Below are 16116 nucleotides of genomic sequence, written 5' to 3'. Positions count from 1 at the left end.
AGTACAATGTTGAATAGTATGGTAAAAGTGGGAAGCTTTATCTCATTTCTGATCTTAGAGGAAAGCCTGCATTCTTTTAAAAATAAAATGCTTTATTGCTAAAGCCTTGGAATATTCTCATGGAGAAATTTGGGTTGGGATATTGGTTAGAGGTAGATAACACCTGGAGACTACAGGCTCCAAGGGAAACAGATGAAAGTATTAAGGATTAGAAAGTAGATAGTTCTACAGTATAAGGTGAGCTGAATGTGATGAGGTTGGGAGGAGGAATGCTTGCTATTTACAATGCTTATGCAAGTTGTTTATAATTTCTACATAATGTGTAACAAATATTAACTTACAGTAATGACGTGTGGGACAGAGAATACAAAATGGAACTAGAAAAATGGCACTTCTACATGCAAGTACCTGTAAGGTATGAATACTGCTTGAAGATGTCAGAAGGTGTAGGTCCTGTCAGCAGGAAAACATCAATGATCCCACTTTCTGACATCCAGTGCACATTGGTTCGAGGTCTGACCATTTGTTTAGCAGCAGCTGGGTTCATCTGGGTCAGTGTGTACTGAAAAGGGAATGGAATAAAAATTTGAGAAATTTCCCTCTAACCTACAGTACCCAATTGTATGCAAGTCTGTTCCATTAATAGATACTACTGACATTCACTGACCACACTGCAAAGCTTTTGTTAGCAGAGAAATGCCACAAAGGAAAGAGCCATAACTACAATGTGGTGGCTTTATTTCTTCTGTAAGTATGACATGCAGCCATGATCCATAGCTAACCTCTACTGCAGGTTCTGTATTGATCTCCACAAGTGTTTCTGAGGCATTCAGCCAGAAAATGCCTATAGTCCTGCCCAGTTTGTGGGCCAGGAGATAAGGCACTGAGCCATAAATGCCCATTTTGTCATGTATTTGATATCCATAGATGTCCAGGTTATAAAGACGATAAGCATCTCCATCCCTAAAACACAAACAGGATTATCATGAGTTGCCATCACAGAGGTATTATTATAATTATTATAATTATTATGTGGGGGGGCAGTACTGGGGTTTGAACTTAGGGCCTCACCCTTGCCAGGCAGGTGCTCTACCACTGAGCTGCACCACCAGCCCCACACATGCATCATTAATGGACAGAATAGCTCCATCTCCCCTGCAAACACTTAGGTTCCATGTATCTTTCAAGACTCCACTCTCACCACTTCCCTAAAGGTTTTCTGACCCAACCTGGGTGCACATGACCCTCCTCAGGTCCTTATGTATCTTTTCTAAGGGTCTCTTGTGAGGGGAGGACAGTGGCCTATGAATTCTTCACAACAGCAGGCACACAAAAGGATTTGTGAGTACTTCTCTGCAATGAAAGCATAAGGAGAGTACCCTGATAGGCTTCCACAGAGCTGAGTAGAGAAAGATGGAGAACTACTGAATTGGGGTGGGGAACACAGAGCTAGGTTGGTATAAGAGCAGCACAGTTTCTGGTGGACTCGTCACTATGCCTACCTGTCAAGTAAACAGTACTGGACCTGGCAACCCTGATTAGCCTCTGCTGCTCTTTGGTTTTGTTTCATCTTAGTCCCATGCCTGTGGCATCTAATGGTAGTCCCCAAGGGAATCACAGGTACTAGGAGATGCTACACTTTTTCATTGTCTGGCTCACTGTCCCCTTTAGAGTAAAAGCCTTTTTCTAGGTCAGTGATTTGCCAGTGTAATCTCTCAGGGACTCACAAAACGGCCCAGGGAGATGAAAGTGAAGCCCAGGATAAAGATCCCTCTCCTACTCAACCACAACAGCTCCCTATTTTTATTTCCTGTATATTTTTAGGTTCAGTATTATAGTTTTTAAGATTGTCTTTTTTTTTCTTTGCAAAGAAACATGAAAACTACTGCTCTGAGTTATCATTAAAGGAAGGTTGTTAAAATTCCATAAGCAATATCAAACCAAAGCATCCTATAAGAATGTTTGTTTCAGCTGGGTGCTGGTGGCTCACTGTAATCCTAGCTACTTGAGAGGCTAAAATCGGGAGGATCACAGTTCCAGGCTAGCCCAGGGAAAAGAGTTTGTGAGACTCCATATCAACAGAAAGAAACTGGGTATGGTGCTATGGCAGGAAGAATGAAATAGGAGGACTGCAGTGCAGGTTGGTCTGGGCAAGAAGCAAGACCTCATCTGGAAAATAACCAGAGCAAAAAGGGCTGGAGGTGTGGCTCAAGTGGTAAAGCACCTGTCTAGCAAGCACAAAGTCCTGAATTCAAACTCCAGTACCACCAAAAAAAGGATTCTTATTTCATTTACCTGGTATTTTGAAGTTGGTGTGATTCTGCATGTTGTGGGATCCCATAGACGTGTTCAAACCCATGCAAGGAGAAATCCAAACCAATGGATGCAGGACCTGTAGAGACCAGGAGAGTGACTGAGTTTTGCTTTTCAATAGGACAATCAATTAAGGAGATTGAGTTAACTAGGAGTAAAGCAAGATGACTAGACCAGGAAGGAGTACAAAGAACTGAGCTTGCCCCAATCAATCAGTAAATGCTGTGTGCTGATTCTCAATAAGATGCTATGTTCAGGTATTGATGGGATACAAAAATGTATGTACTATTATTCATTACTTATGTTGCCTTAGCTGTGTGCTGAATTTCTCTGTGACCTTATTTATGGCAAATCTCTTTACCATCTGTAAGATACGGTTTCAGATTTATTTCCAATTAAAAAGTTCCTAAAATATACCATATGCTTCTAAGCTTTGGGGAGCAAGGATAGTGAGTACTTTTAATCTTTGCTAGGTGAATGATTAGGAATCTTCTGCCTGATAACAGCTTTTACTGTCAGCCTCATCTGTGGATGCCTATAAAGACTGTTATGACAAGAGCAGCAGGAAGGCCTCTCCTAGATCCTCAAAATACTACTTCCCCATGATTCTAGGTGTATGAATTCTTTTTAACCAAACACAAAGTCCTTTACTTAACAATTATTTTAGAGAGAAGAAAAAAGTGCAAATAACTAGGAGATAACATTTATTAAACCCGCACTTAAAGTATTTGACATGACATGGCCCTAATTTATTGGAATTTATAGAAAAGAGATGCCAAAGAAAAGGCAAAAAAGATATAATGTAGCTGGGCACTGGTGGCTCATGCCTGTAATCCCAGCTACTTGGGAGGCTGAGATGAGGAAGATGGCAGTTCGGGGCCAGCCCAGGCGGATATTTTGCAAGTTCCCATCTCCAAAATAACCACAGCAAAATAGACTGGAGGCATGGCTCATGTGGTAGAGCACCTGCTTTGTGAATGCAAAGCCCTGACTTCAAACTCCAGTCCCATCAAAGGTAAACAAACAAAAACACACGAGGACCACCCCCTATTTACCAATCATGAGAATTCTGTCAGCCCTAGTCATTCACACTGTGCCATGCACATCAGTGGTAGAGCAGGCTCTCAAGTACTTAGAGAAGGTTTGTTATGCTCCAGGGAAGGGAGAAAGGAGGAAAATTCGTGTGTTTCTTTTTCTTTTGGCAGCACTAGAGTTTGAACTCAGAGCCTCATTCGTTCTAGGCAAGTGCTCTATTACTTGAGCCCCCCATGTCCATTTTTTGTGCTATCTTTCAGGTATGATCTTGCACTTTTGCCTGAGTCAGCTTGGACCCACAATCCTCCCTTGTAGCTGGGATTACAGACATGTATCACCATGCCAGTTTGTTTTTTGAGGAGGGTAACTTTTTTGCCCGGATTGGCCTTAAACCAAGATCTTCCCAATGTCACCTCCTGCACGGAACAGATGTGGGCAATCACGCTTGGCCCAGGAAATGAATTGTTTCTAATCATATAAACCCCATGTATCTGAGTGAGACAAACTCTATCCCCATTCCTCCACTCTGTCATTAAGCCTAGTGAGAAATGTCACAGATTGGCATATGACAGCCATATGAACGAGGAGAAGGCCTGGAAAAGGTTGAGGACTACTGGCTTGGCATGCTGGAGAAGATGAGCTCTAGAAGTTGGTTTCTTACCACTTAAATCTCATTGAAATAGATGTGGAATCTGTAGCTTCTCATCCACTGCAAGCAGTGGGCTGACTTAGATGCTTTCTTGAGACCGAAAGCTCTGTGTGGCCTGTGTTTCTCTCATACTCCTCCCTATAGGCATAGAATCACCACTAATCTATTGCAAAGAAATCTCAGATTTCTGTTCACTTAACAGAAGTCACTTGTTTTAGGTGCCAATGTTCAAAGGACTTTTATTTTTATCTATTTATTACTATTTTTGGTGCTGGGGATCAAACCTAGGGCTTTATACATGCTAGACAAGCACTCTACAACTGAGCTATGTCACCAGCCCTCCAGAAAATTTTAGATAGAGGTATTTAGGCATTTTGAAATGACTTAATTCTACACCATTAGCATTGACATTTACCATTAGCTTTGACATCTACAAAATTTCCAAATTTCTCCTCCCACAGGCCTGGATCCTCTGGATTTTCCTGTTGGTATGAAAAGGGGAGTAAACTGAGTTTATAATTGCAACAAATGTGGCTATCGCAACAACAAATTTTATTTGGATTATCAAAAAGTTAGACTGAGAAAATAAGTTCATCTTTTTTTTTTTTCTTTTGGTACTGGGCATTGAATCCAGGCCCTTGTGCTTGTTAGGCAAGTGCTCTATCACTTAAGTTTATATCCACAGCATGAATTCATCCTTTTGAAGACCAGTTTGCAATGTCAGTACATTTAATAAGTCAAATCCGTTTATATAATTGTCAGTAATTATCCTTATGATCCATAGCTGGCATGAACTTTTTTCTAATAAAATTCATGTAACACAGAACTTACCCGTTTAACCATTTTCAATGGCATTAAGTATATTCACCCTGCTGTGTGATGGTGTCATTATCACTATCTACCTCCAAACTTTGTCTTCCCAAACTGCACCTCTCTACTAATTAAATAATAACTCCCCATCTCTCCCTCTTATCATCACTGACAACCCATTCTACTCTCTCTGTCTATGAATTTGACTACTCTAGGTATGTCACAAAGTAGAATCACATGTTCTGCTTGTTGTTTTGTAACTGGTTTATTTCACTTAGGACGTCTTCAAGTTTTATTCAATTTGTAGTACGTATGAGAGCTTCTTTCCTTTTTGAGGCCAGATGATTTCCCATTGTATTACATTCCACATTTTCTTCATGCATGCATCTAGCAACAGACTCTTGGGTTGCTTTCTCCTTTTGGTTACTGTGAATAATGCCGTTATGCCTTCACATTGATTATATATTCAGAAGTGGCAATTCTTTGTTTAAATTTTTTGAGGAACTCTGCCATAACACTTGACATGAATATCATCCAATGAACTAAAATGATATGAAAGCTCTTTGGAAAATGTAGTCTTTGTATATGTAAGAATTAAATTTTCTCATGTAAACATGTGAGATAAAACAATGATAATCTAATAACTTAGGTCCATTTTTGAGAGAGCCTAAGCAGAGATCTGTTTTGCTGAGATGAGCACCATTACCCCATTGCCCCGTTTCAGTTAGTTCTGTTCTTGTACTGGCTTGAGAAGTTAAGTCAACTGGGAGGGTAATGAGTGCACAGGTGCATAATCTTTTGATCTAGAACTTTAAACTTTCTCAGATTTACTAAGTAAGTCTCCTTTCCATAGTGGAATGAAAAAGGTTTTAAAACATTTTGTGTGAAATGCATATTTCTTTAAAATAAGCTCTTTGCCCATTTCTTGGTTGCTTCTTTATAATTAAATCTTCTGTAAAGTGAGCCTGTGCATTTTTAAAAAGTGATACATACATGCATGAGGCCTGCAGACAAGCTTTAGAGTCCATGAACTCCCTCAAATGATATGAAAGTAAAATTTTTCTCTATAGAGATGCTTCACAGCTTTCATCAAATTCTTCCAAAAGTATCTGTGACTCAAAACCACTACCCAAGCTAATTAGCCATCTCCTAAAAGCTAATTTGACATATTATTACAACAATATAAAGTTATATGTGTATCACTGTCTCTATTTGGAAATTTAAAAATTCTCTTATGTTGATCAATATGGATCAGTTCTTAAGAAAAAGAGTCTTTTGTCCTTATTGCACTGAAAATACTTTTTACCATTCCAGGTAGCCATAGTTACTGTCAAGACTTCTCTGAAGAATTATGTGGCTATGAATGAAGAAAGGACTTCTAGATTGCCCATTCTTCACTATTCAGCCACAGCAATCTTTTAGACAGCCGCTCTACCACTGAGCCACACCTCCAGTCAAAGCAATCTTTTAAAAAAAACAAACAAAAAAGACCATGTATCTTTCCTGTTTAAAATCTTTCTGTAGTTTTCTTTTGTTTTAGAATAAACTCAAAAAGGTAACATGACATAGAGGGCAAGCTCCATGGTAACTGGGGAACTTAGATCTGTTCAGTGATAAGCCACCTTAAACCTGGAACAGTACCTGTCATCAAAGAGAGTCTCAATAAGTATTTCTTGAGCAAAAGAATTAGTATTACTCTCTCCACAGAACTGCCTCTGGCCATGTTACTCATCTCCCTTTCCTTTATTCTCCTTTCTCTAGCTGAAAAGAAATACATGGTATATAAGTAAATACATATTTATATATAAGCATATATAAATATGATATATAGTATATATAAATATATAGGATATATATTGATGGTCTAATGCATTTGAATGCATCAGTTTCAACTTCAACATCCTTTCCTTCAGAAGGTCTTTCCACACCCTCATCTTGGTCAGATCCCTTATATTCTACAGCAGCACCCTTTTATAAAATTCCTTATGCTTCTAATTACTTAGTCAACATCTGTATTTCCTAAGAGATTCTAAGTTCCATGAGGACAGATTTGGGATTTATTTTATTTAAGATTGATTCTCTTTGTCTAGTATAATACCTGGCAAAAAGCAGATACTCAGGATGTATCTGCTTTTATGACTGAATGCAAACATGAATGAAAAAATAAGGGAAATAATCCACAAGATGATAAGGTGTGCAACAGAGACATCCTTTTGGATGGAGTAGGGTGTTTAACAAGTCCCCTTCTGTAGAAGAGAGGAACAGAAGTCATTCTGTGCCATATGTTGATGATGGTAGTGAAGAAGATGACAAAGGTAAATTGCTCAACCTAGATTACCTGAGAGGTGTCAGCTGATGACTTCTCTTCATTTTTGTTGGTGATTCTGTTTGAACATAAATAAAGTTGTATCACTCAATGGGAAGATTCACAGGATTTTGCTGAATGATGAAGATTTTCATTTCCCACTTTTAAGACTTCATAAATAATGTCCTTTAACTTAAGCAGGACATTATAAAATTAAGTTTATAATATTGAACATGAGTGATGAACATTAAACCAATAGCTTGATCTCTTATACAAATGTAGATGTATCTGAATTTTCTTGGTAAGTCCTTAAAATTTTTTTAACAAGGCCTTGGGGTGTGGCTCAGTGGTAGGCATCAGCCTAGCAAGCGTGAAGGCCTCGAGTTCAGACACCAGTACCACCAAAAAAAGAAAAGTTAAAAAAAAAAAAAAACCTTTATCATAAATGCAACACACAAACCAGGCATGGCAAATGTCCATGTCTGCTGTTGGGAGGCAAAGAAAGGAGGACTGAGATTTTGAGGCCAGCCTGGGCTATCTAATGAGACCCTGCTTCAACAAACAAACAAATGTAACACATAATATTTCAACAAAATGTAAATAAACAAGGTAGAGCAAGATTTCCTCACTCAATGTTACCCTAGTACATAGAACCATAACACAGTCTTCCAGAATGATTGTGACAATTTATTCTTTACAGTTGCATTTGAGAGCTTTTCACCCCATATTCTTATTTATTTATCTATTTTTTGGTACAGTACTGGGGTTTGAACTCAGGGACTCATGCTTGCTATGCAGGTGCTCTACTACTTGAGCCATTCCACCAGCCCTGTTTTTTGCAAGTGTGCTGGGTGTTTTTGAGATAGGGTATCTTGAACTATTTCCCCAGGCTGGCTTCCAGCTGGGATCCTCTTGATTTCTGCCTCCCAAGAAGCTAGAATTACAGCATCAGCCACGAGCACCTGGCTCTCACCACACTATTAACAACACTGGTATTTATCAGTCTTTTGACTCTTTGTCATTCTAAAATTTTAGAAAAGATAATATACTTCAATTTGTATTTCTATGATCATTAATTATATAGTTTACTTTTTAACACATTTAATGGCACTACTATTTCTTCCATTGTGAACTGCTTATTCATCTTCATTATACATTAATTTTTTTCTTCATTGTAAAACACAGCATGCAGATAAAAAAGCATATAAAATAGAGAGTTTAAAGAATAATACTAAGTGGACAACTATGAACACACCACTGAGCTTAAGCAACAAAAATAATTTGTACCTCTGGAGAGTTCTGTGCACCTCTCTTCAAATACATCCACCTCTCCTTCTACCCTTCAGAGGTAACCATTTGTGTTAATCACTCCTGGGTGTTTTTAAACAGTATTCCCACATATATATGAATCCCAAAATAATGTTATTTGATTTTGCCTTTAAAAATATATTAAAATATTCTTCTGTGACATGCTTTTCTATTCAATATTAAATTTTATAATATTTATTGCTAATATTCATTGTTATAGTTTATGTTGCTTATTAGAAATTTGCTTAATGTTCTTTTTCCTAAATGAGCTCTTTCTAAGGTGTACATGTTAATTTTTTTTACTCCCCACGACTAGGTGTCCCTGAAGTTTTTACCTGAAAATTAACTCTTGGCTGGTTGTTGTGGGGCACACCTGTAATCCCAGCTACATGGGAGGTTGAGATAGGAGGATCATGGTACCTGTAATCCCAGCTACATGGGAGGTTGAAGTAGGAGGATCATGGTCTAAGTCCCACCTTGGGCAAAAGTCCCTTTCTGAAAGATAAACTTAAGGGAAAAGGGGCTAGGGGCATGGTTTAAGTGATAAAGTGCCTACCCAGCAAGCAAAAGCTTCTGAGTTCAAACCCCAGTCCTGACAAAAAAAAAGTTCTTCTATCATTTCTTTATAATTCTTCAGTCTTCAGTTCTTGTCACAATAATTATAAAAATATTGTTCTGTATTTTTCTTCTTTTATTTTTGTTTAATTTTTTTTAGCATTTTTTTTTCATTTTTCTTTTATTATTCATATGTGCATACAAGGCTTGGTTCATTTCTCCCCCCTGCCCCCACCCCCTCCCTTACCACCCACTCCACCTCCTCCCTCTCCCTCCCTCAATACCCAGCAGAAACTATTTTGCCCTTATTTCTAATTTTGTTGTAGAGAGAGTATAAGCAATAATAGGAAGGAACAAGGGGTTTTGCTGGTTGAGATAAGGATAGCTATACAGGGCATTGACTCACATTGATTTCCTGTGCGTGGGTGTTACCTTCTAGGTTAATTCTTTTTGATCTAACCTTTTCTCTAGTTCCTGGTCCCCTTTTCCTATTGGCCTCAGTTGCTTTAAGGTATCTGCTTTAGTTTCTCTGCGTTAAGGGCAACAAATGCTAGCTAGTTTTTTAGGTGTCTTACCTATCCTCACCCCTCCCTTGTGTGCTCTCGCTTTTATCATGTGCTCAAAGTCCAATCCCCTTGTTGTGTTTGCCCTTGATCTAATGTCCACATATGAGGGAGAACATACGATTTTTGGTCTTTTGGGCCAGGCTAACCTCACTCAGAATGATGTTCTCCAATTCCATCCATTTACCAGCAAATGATAACATTTTGTTCTCCTTCATGGCTGCATAAAATTCCACTGTGTATAGATACCACATTTTCTTAATCCATTCGTCAGTGCTGGGGCATCTTGGCTGTTTCCGTAACTTGGCTATTGTGAATAGTGCCGCAATAAACATGGATGTGCAGGTGCCTCAGGAGTAACAGTCTTTTGGGTATATCCCCAAGAGTGGTATTGCTGGATCAAATGGTAGATCGATGTCCAGCTTTTTAAGTAGCCTCCAAATTTTTTTCCAGAGTGGTTGTACTAGTCTACATTCCCACCAACAGTGTAAGAGGGTTCCTTTTTCCCCGCATCCTCGCCAACACCTGTTGTTGGTGGTGTTGCTGATGATGATTATTCTAACAGGGGTGAGGCGGAATCTTAGCGTGGTTTTAATTTGCATTTCCTTTATTGCTAGAGATGGTGAGCATTTTTTCATGTGTTTTCTGGCCATTTGAATTTCTTCTTTTGAGAAAGTTCTGTTTAGTTCACTTGCCCATTTCTTTATTGGTTCATTAGTTTTGGGAGAATTTAGTTTTTTTTTTTTTTTTTTTTTTTCCGGTGCTGGGGACCGAACTCAGGGCCTTACACTTGCCAGGCAAGCGCTCTTCCACTGAGCTAAATCCCCAACCCCTAGTTTTTTAAGTTCCCTGTATATTTTGGTTATCAGTCCTTTGTCTGATGTATAGTTGGCAAATATTTTCTCCCACTCTGTGGGTGTTCTCTTCAGTTTAGAGACCATTTCTTTTGATGAGCAGAAGCTTTTTAGTTTTATGAGGTCCCATTTATCTATGCTATCTCTTAGTTGCTGTGCTGCTGGGGTTTCATTGAGAAAGTTCTTACCTATACCTACTAACTCCAGAGTATTTCCTACTCTTTCTTGTATCAACTTAAGAGTTTGGGGTCTGATATTAAGATCCTTGATCCATTTTGAGTTGATCTTGGTATAGGGTGATATACATGGATCTAGTTTCAGTTTTTTGCAGACTGCTAACCAGTTTTCCCAGCAGTTTTTGTTGAAGAGGCTGCTATTTCTCCATCGTATATTTTTAGCTCCTTGTCAAAGACAAGGTGGGTATAGTTGTGTGGCTTCATATCTGGGTCCTCTATTCTGTTCCACTGGTCTTCATGTCTGTTTTTGTGCCAGTACCATGCTGTTTTTATTGTTATTGCTTTGTAATATAGTTTGAAGTCAGGTATTGTGATACCTCCTGCATTGTTCTTTTGACTGAGTATTGCCTTGGCTATTCGTGGCCTCTTGTGTTTCCATATAAATTTAACAGTAGATTTTTCAATCTCCTTAATGAATGTCATTGGAATTTTGATGGGAATTGCATTAAACATGTAGATTACTTTTGGGAGTATCGACATTTTTACTATGTTGAGTCTACCAATCCATGAGCATGGGAGATCTCTCCACTTTCTATAGTCTTCCTCAATCTCTTTCTTCAGAAGTGTATAGTTTTCCTTGTAGAGGTCTTTCACATCTTTTGTTAGGTTTACACCTAGGTATTTGATTTTTTTTTGAGGCTATTGTAAATGGAATTGTTTTTATACATTCTTTTTCCGTTTGCTCATTGTTAGTGTATAGAAATGCTAATGATTTTTCTATGTTGATTTTATATCCTGCTACCTTGCTATAGCTATTGATGATGTCTAGAAGCTTCTGAGTAGAGTTTTTTGGGTCTTTAAGGTATAGGATCATGTCGTCTGCAAATAGGGATATTTTGACAGTTTCTTTACCTATTTGTATTCCTTTTATTCCTTCTTCTTGCCTAATTGCTCTGGCTAGGAATTCCAGTACTATGTTGAATAGGAGTGGAGATAGTGGGCATCCTTGTCTGGTTCCTGATTTTAGAGGGAATGGTTTCAGTTTTTCTCTGTTAAGTATAATGCTGGCTGTAGGTTTGTCATATATAGCTTTTATAATGTTGAGGAACTTTCCTTCTATTCCTAGTTTTCTTAGAGCTTTTATCATGAAATGATGTTGGAACTTATCAAAGGCTTTTTCTGCATCTATTGAGATGATCAAGTGGTTTTTGTCTTTGCTTCTGTTAATGTGGTTTATTATGTTTATTGATTTTCGTATGTTGAACCACCCCTGCATCCCTGGGATGAAGCCTATTTGGTCGTAGTGAATAATCTTTTTGATGTGTTGCTGAATTCGGTTTGCCATTATTTTGTTGAGGATTTTTGCATCAATGTTCATTAAGGAGATTGGCCTATAGTTCTCCTTTTTGGAGGTGTCTTTGCCTGGTTTTGGGATAAGTGTAATACTGGCTTCATAAAATGTGTTTGGCAGTTTTCCTTCCCTTTCTATTTCGTGGAACAGTTTAAGGAGGGTTGGTATCAGTTCTTCTTTAAAGGTCTGATAGAATTCAGCAGAGAATCCATCAGGTCCTGGACTTTTCTTTTTGGGGAGACTCTTGATTGCTGCTTCAATTTCATTTTGTGTTATAGGTCTATTCAGGTGATTAATTTCCTCTTGGTTCAGTTTTGGATGATCATATGTATCTAGAAATCTGTCCATTTCTTTTAGATTTTCAAATTTATTTGAATATAGGTTCTCAATGTTTAATTTTTATTCATTGGGATTTTATTTTTGCTAATATTGTGAGGTTAGGAACTGACTTAAAATTTTTTTTCTAGTTGGATCATCTGACTTTCCTAACACAAATATCAATATAAATGTGAAAGAGAGAAATATAAAGTAGTACATAGAAGTATGGTAGGAAATTTAGCAATATCTATCAAAATTACAAATGTAAAAACCATATGATAAGCAATTAGAGTTTTATGACTATTCTATGGATATACTTACATGCATTCAAAATCATGCATATACAAGGTTATTCATACAGTAATTAAAGGTAAAACAAGATTAGAAATGAGTCCACCAGTTGGGTGTTTACTCAATGAATCATTGAGCAATCATAAATATACATGATGCAGCTGCTTTAACGAAGATAGAAAAAAATGAGGAACTGCTACATTATTAAAGGAAAAAGCAAGGTGCAACACAATGTGCAAAGGTAGTATCATTAGTGCCTGGAGGAAAAGACAATGAATATATACAAAGTATCTCCATAAGCTGCCTCTGATGGATATGCGAAAACAATAAAAAAACAAAACCAAAGCCAAAAAAATGGCCCTCGAGATAGGAACTAGGTTGCTAAAGTGCCAAAAGGCGAAGGAGACCTTTCACTATACGTCCCTTTGTGTTGTGCACCTATCCAAAAAAAGAAAAAAGAGAGCTAAATAAATAAAAATTAAAAAGGACCAACTTAGATATAGCCCCTTCAAAGAAAACAAAAAATGGTGGCTTATTAAAAGAAAAAAAGTTTTTAAATAAGAAAAACATGGAAACTGGGTACATGGGTATTTTGTTATGCTATTATTAGTGTTTTTCAGTTAAAAAAGTAACTGAAGAATATTTATAAGATACTAACAGAGTAGGTGGTAGGATTGTAGGTATTTTAAGTTTTCTTCTTTTCATTATTTCCTATTTGCCTACAAGGAATGCATATTATTTCTGCATTAATAAGAATTTCTTTTCTTTTTTGAAACAGGGTCTTGCTATGTAAGCCAGGCTGGCCTCGAACTCAAACTCCTCCTGACTCAGTCTCCTGAATGTTGGGATTCCAGATGTGACCACCATGACTGGCCCAAGAAAAGAAGTTATTTTTAATGTTAACATTTAGAAATAGAAGTTTTAACCCAGAAAAAAAATCACTACGTGGGAATTAATAATGTTAAATGCTTTCTGCAGACTATATAATACGCTTGCTATCATGATAAAAATAGAAAGAACCATGGACTGGAAGATTTAAAAACAAACCAATGTAGGTTGCAATACACAAGTGCATGGAAGCAACACTAAGAATCTCTTTGTGTAGCTATCCTTATCTCAAACTAGCAAAAATGCTGTGCCTTTCTTATTATCTCTTATGTTTTTTCTTCAACATAATTGGAGAAGAAGAGGGTGGAACAGGTTCTGCCTAGAAGCGGGGGCAGGGGAGGGGGAGGTTGGGGGGTTAGGGGAGAGGTGGCACAAACAATGTATACACATGTAAGTAAATGTAAAAGTGATAAAATAAAAGGAGAAAAGGGAAAAATGCACATTTGATGTAGTAAGTGCTATGCAATGCTCTGAATGCTTGGGGTCACAGCTGCATACATGAAAATGCATGGTGACTGCAGGCATTGTAAAAAAATAAATAATTGCTAAAAAAAATGGAAGAATCTCTTTACAGGTCATATGACCTATACACAATCAGTTTTGGTCAAATGGACAGTCCCAGAAAATTCCTGCACAACTATTCCAATCTAGGATTATTCATATTTTTTGGGGGGAAAGGGGTCAATGTCGAGTTGCAATAATGACAATTTTTGGTTTGTTTTGTTTGCAGGGCGAGGAAACAAACCCAGAGCCTTATGTATGCTAGGCAAGCTCACTGCCATTGAGCTACACCCCCAGTCTATTCACGTTAGTTTAGGGGAGAAATTGACACTCTGAAGACATGCTAGTTCTTATCAATATTTGTCAAGTCAGCAGAGTGCTTTTTTAGAAGGTGGAGTCAGAGGATGCTATCAGTCCCACACAGGATATGTTAGCGTAACATTTTCAAAAGTTTGGGAACCATTTTTAACACAAAGCCTGTATTCATCTGTATAGCTAAAAAGATGAACTTTCTCAGAATGCCACACAGCAAATAAAGGAAACCAATGTATGTATACATATATATGTGTATATATATATACATATATATATATATATATGTATATATATATACACATATATATATATATATTTTTTTTTTTTGAGACAGGGTCTTACCATGTAGCCCAGGCTGGCCTGGAACTCACAATCCTCCTGTCTCTCTGACTCTCAAGTGCTGGGACTACTGCAGGTGCTCAGGAAAGCAATTTTTTTTTTTCATTTCTTTCTTTCTTTGTGTGTGTGTGTGTGTGTGTGTGAGTTTGGAGGGTGGGGGTTGCTCTTATTGTTTTGGGTGGTAAAAGGTTTGAACTCAGGGCTTCCCACTTCCTAGGCACATACTCTACCCATTGAGCAATACCTCCACTCCTTTTTTTTCTGGTTATTTTTGAGATAGGGTCTTGCTTTTTGCCCAGATCAACCTGGACTCTTCCTACTACTTATATTTCCCTCAGTAACTGGGAAGACAGGTGGTGTGCCACCATGCCTAGTCACTGGTTGAAAGGTGAGGAAACTTTTTGCTTGAGCTAGCCTCAAACCATGATCCTCCTGAGCTCTGCCTCCCACCTAGCTAGGATTACAGGTATAAGCACCAGCACAGGGCTTGTTTTTGTTTTGTCTTGTTTTGTTTTTTCAGACAGGGTATCACTATGTTTCCCAAACTGTCCTGGAATTTGCTATGTAGCTCAGGTTGGCCTCAAACGTGTAATCCTCCTGTCTAAGACCCCTGAATACTGGGCTCACAGGTGCACATCACTAATCTAGGCTTCAGTAAACCCATTTTCTATGATGATTTTTTATGTTTTTAGGCAATTGATGTTCACAGTCAGGTTTTGTTAAGGTGTTTATGTGTTAAATAATGTGTAAAAATACCTTTGCGTCTGAGGAGTTTGTAAGTGCTCAAAGTATAATTGGCCCAGGGAATTTATGCTGATCACAACCTCTTTTTCAGATATCAAGTCTATCTTGAATGGGTTTGCTGTGATATAACACTTCAGATCTTCTTTCCCATCTGTCAATGTCAGACTGCCTCCATCCCCTGAGTATGAAATCAGCCTAGGAAATGAAGCAGGAAGAGAAAAGTCAATTGCTATAGGTTTATATGGTTCTTTGATTTTTTCAATTCAAAGTAATTAATGTGCCAGAAAACTTTCATGTGACATAGCATAGCTAAGGCAGTAGAGTCATCATTGAGCACATGAACTTTGGTGACAGAGAGCTGGATCTGAACCTAACTACCATATACTATTAGTCAACTTTTTATAGTTCTCAGTTTCCTTATCTGTAGAGTACAAATAATAAAAGCAAAAATAAGTGAAATCATGCATGTAAAGTGTCTGACCTGTAAACACACAATAACTGTCAACAGTCACCCTTATGGTTGTCACTTCTGTCTGTAAAGTCTAGGAACACTTTTGTGCACAGAACCTAAATATTGTTTTTCTTCTCATTTTAACCATACAGTCAGAAATGGAGGAATAACACAGATTAGGTGCCCAGGGAGATGGAACCAGATCATTTTTTACTTATTTCTATTTATTGCCTGACTCCCACCCAGCTTCCAATTTGACAGTTAGATTGTTAGGGTGTTTTGGGTCCTTAGAAACTACATACATTTAGGTCAGAATTAAAATCCTTAAAAAATCTAGCTATCTTCCTTTC

General features: G+C 37.8%; 1 protein-coding gene across 7 annotated transcripts in view; it reads right to left on the bottom strand.

The window, feature by feature from the left end:
- Ganc (glucosidase alpha, neutral C) overlaps positions 1 to 16116 on the bottom strand; it is a 65825-nt gene that overhangs the window by 35008 nt on the left and 14701 nt on the right. For all 7 annotated transcript variants that reach the window (XR_012445429.1, XR_012445430.1, XM_074065740.1 and 4 more), the window contains 6 exons: positions 15328 to 15510; positions 7146 to 7191; positions 4413 to 4479; positions 2296 to 2392; positions 783 to 963; positions 409 to 562 (listed from right to left, as the gene is read on the bottom strand). Coding sequence is in view for 5 of the 7 variants with exons in the window: in XM_074065740.1 (XP_073921841.1) it covers positions 409 to 562; positions 783 to 963; positions 2296 to 2392; positions 4413 to 4479; positions 7146 to 7191; positions 15328 to 15510 (728 nt within the window). In the remaining 2 variants the exon portion in view is untranslated. The remainder of the gene's footprint in view (positions 1 to 408; positions 563 to 782; positions 964 to 2295; positions 2393 to 4412; positions 4480 to 7145; positions 7192 to 15327; positions 15511 to 16116) is intronic.

Source organism: Castor canadensis, chromosome 2 (genome assembly GCF_047511655.1).
Source record: "Castor canadensis chromosome 2, mCasCan1.hap1v2, whole genome shotgun sequence".
Classification (NCBI taxonomy): domain Eukaryota; kingdom Metazoa; phylum Chordata; class Mammalia; order Rodentia; family Castoridae; genus Castor; species Castor canadensis.
Note: the sequence above shows the minus strand (reverse complement) of the source record. Positions and strands in the feature narration are given on the sequence as shown.